The sequence below is a fragment of the Plasmodium gallinaceum genome (assembly GCF_900005855.1).
Source record: "Plasmodium gallinaceum strain 8A genome assembly, contig: PGAL8A_v1_55, whole genome shotgun sequence".
Taxonomy (NCBI): Eukaryota; Apicomplexa; class Aconoidasida; order Haemosporida; family Plasmodiidae; genus Plasmodium; species Plasmodium gallinaceum.
Genome location: NW_021628213.1, coordinates 1 through 2558, shown reverse-complemented (window position 1 = coordinate 2558; position 2558 = coordinate 1). Strand labels below are relative to the sequence as shown.

Below are 2558 nucleotides of genomic sequence, written 5' to 3'. Positions count from 1 at the left end.
TCAATATGAACAAAATAAAACTAAAATTATTGAAAATAGACAGAATAGGTTTCACAATGTTACTTATGATATATCTGATTACTATTACAATGCATATAATGAAAATAAAACTGAACTTAATTGTGCAAAGTGGAGTATGTATATATATAAGAGAGGAATGCAATTTGTTAATATGTTCGCCAATGAATTTTATACAGATGAAATATATATAAATGATTCTATTAGAGTATGGAATGATCATAGTAATAATTTACAAACTTATGCGTTACAAATTACTAATAATCAATGTAATATGACAAAATTAATTTATCAATTTAAAGAACGAAAAAATACAGATGATCCTTATAATTTAGATTGGCGTTCTTCAAATAGCAATCAAAATAAACCTAAAGAAACTTCATATAATACAACTGCATTACCAGATGGCTTACAACCTACAACTATAACTCCTAATGAATTACATTATGATACCGCTACGGATTCATTCGGTAGCAAAACGACTAGTGTTAATAAAGTAAATGGTGTAAATTCCTCTGAAAATACATTAACAAATGTCACCTCAGTACCACCAGTTACTGTAGATCAAATTGTCCCAGGAACTGCATTAACAATTTCTCCAGATAACTCAACACAATCCAATTCATTAACTCCAAAAGTTACAATACATTCTAATACTAATACTATATCTGATACAACCACATCATCACATTCCCCTGAGGTTGTAACATCTCCTACAACTGAAACATTACCTTCAAATTCTACTACAAGTAGTGGTACACCTTCAGTTACACCTTTACCTGGAGAAATATCTCCTACAACGACCAATGAATATTCTAATACTACTATGAAGACATTTACAAATAATATTACAGCTTCTACAACATCCACTAAATCTCCTGCAACTTTATCATTACCTTCTGAAACTGTAACTTCTGTAAATAAAAGTATACCTACAAATGGCAATATATCTGTTACAAATGACAGTGCATCTCCTTCAATTGATCCTATTTCTTCTCCTGAGATTGCATCTTCTCTTACAACTATGTCTACAACTCCTACAGATGGTTCTACACCTCCACTACCTTCATCTATTCCTAAAATCACAACTTTGCCATCTACAAATAATTCTACATCACGTACAAATGATATGTCTATTCATCTTACTAATGAAGTTACTCATAAAACTGCAACTTCACCTTTTTTGACAAATACCATTGAAAATTCTACTGCTACCATTGATCCATTTACAAATCAAATTGCATCTCCTGAAACTGACGTTATATCTCCTGCAATTAACACTACATCTCGTATGCCTGATACTATATCTCCAACTCCACTTTCGAATTCTCTAGATAAAGTACCTATTCTCACAACACCAACTGCCTTTTTTCCTACAACAAATAACAATTTACCTTCAAATCAGACAGATATTATCCAACCGCAGATCCCACCAAATACACATGTCCCTCTTAAACAGGTTCAACAACATGTAAATGGAAGAAATTGTACTGAAAACACTTTACCATGTCCAAATGCGACTGTTCCATATACTTTTACGCCAACCACATCAAGTGACCCTATCGAAGTTCCGCCTACGGTTACACCTAAAGGTGATTTACTAATACCAATGGTTTCAGGAGGTATTTTTCTTTTAGGAATTATTTTTTTTTTGATTCTTCTTTGTAAAGTAAGATAAAATTAACATTTAAAAATGAAGAAACATATATATTTAAAATCACAATTATATTAATGAAGAATTTTTATAATTTTTTATTTTTTAATTTGAATTATAGTATACTCCCATTGGATCTTGGATTCGTAATAGGAAGTCAAAAAAAAAAAAAGCAAGAAAAAAGATTAAGAAAATAACAAGGGAACCGTTACTAATGGATACAAATAATACAAAGAATGAATCAATAAATAGAGAAAATTATTCCTTCCTACACCATGAAAAAGAAATACCACTATGTGATATGAGTTTGAAAAATCGAAAAGATTTGAAGTATAAACAAGTGAAGAAATCCAAAGCAAATGAAGGAATGTATATGGAAAATGAAAAAGACTTGAAGCATGAAAAAATGAAGAAATCCAAAGCACATAAAGGAATGTACATGAAGAATGAAAAAGACTTGAAGTATATACAAATCCAGAAATCTAATGCTCACGAAGAAACGTATATGGAAAATGACAATGATTTGAAGTTTGAACAAATTAAAAAATCCAAAACACATGATGGAACCTATATGGAAAATGAAATAGATTTGAAGTATGAAGAAATGAAGAAATCCAAAGCACATGAAGGAATATATATGCAAAATGAAAATAAATGCATTCGTGAACTTGTAGAAATATCAAAGAAGCACGAAAATGAATTGATATTGGGAGAAAAATTATATCAAGATGATCCTAGAAATGAAATTGAAGAAATTGAATTGAATGTAAATAAATCTAGAAATGAAATTAAAGATTCTGGAAATGAAAGATAAGTAATTTCGTTGATTTTTTTATTGATTTGCTCAAAAGCCTTTGAATGCTCTTATTTCCATTAAAATTTCTGT

The 2558-nt window shown here is 29.7% G+C and overlaps 1 protein-coding gene across 1 annotated transcript; it reads left to right on the top strand.

Moving 5' to 3' along the window:
* Positions 1-4: 4 nt before the first annotated feature.
* Positions 5-2486, top strand: PGAL8A_00077300 (surface-associated interspersed protein (SURFIN); the record flags this gene model as incomplete). The annotated part of the gene is made up of 2 exons (XM_028670133.1): positions 5-1687; positions 1794-2486. Coding segments are annotated over 2 exons (2376 nt in total), but the record flags the coding sequence as incomplete, so codon positions are not given.
* Positions 2487-2558: the final 72 nt, after the last annotated feature.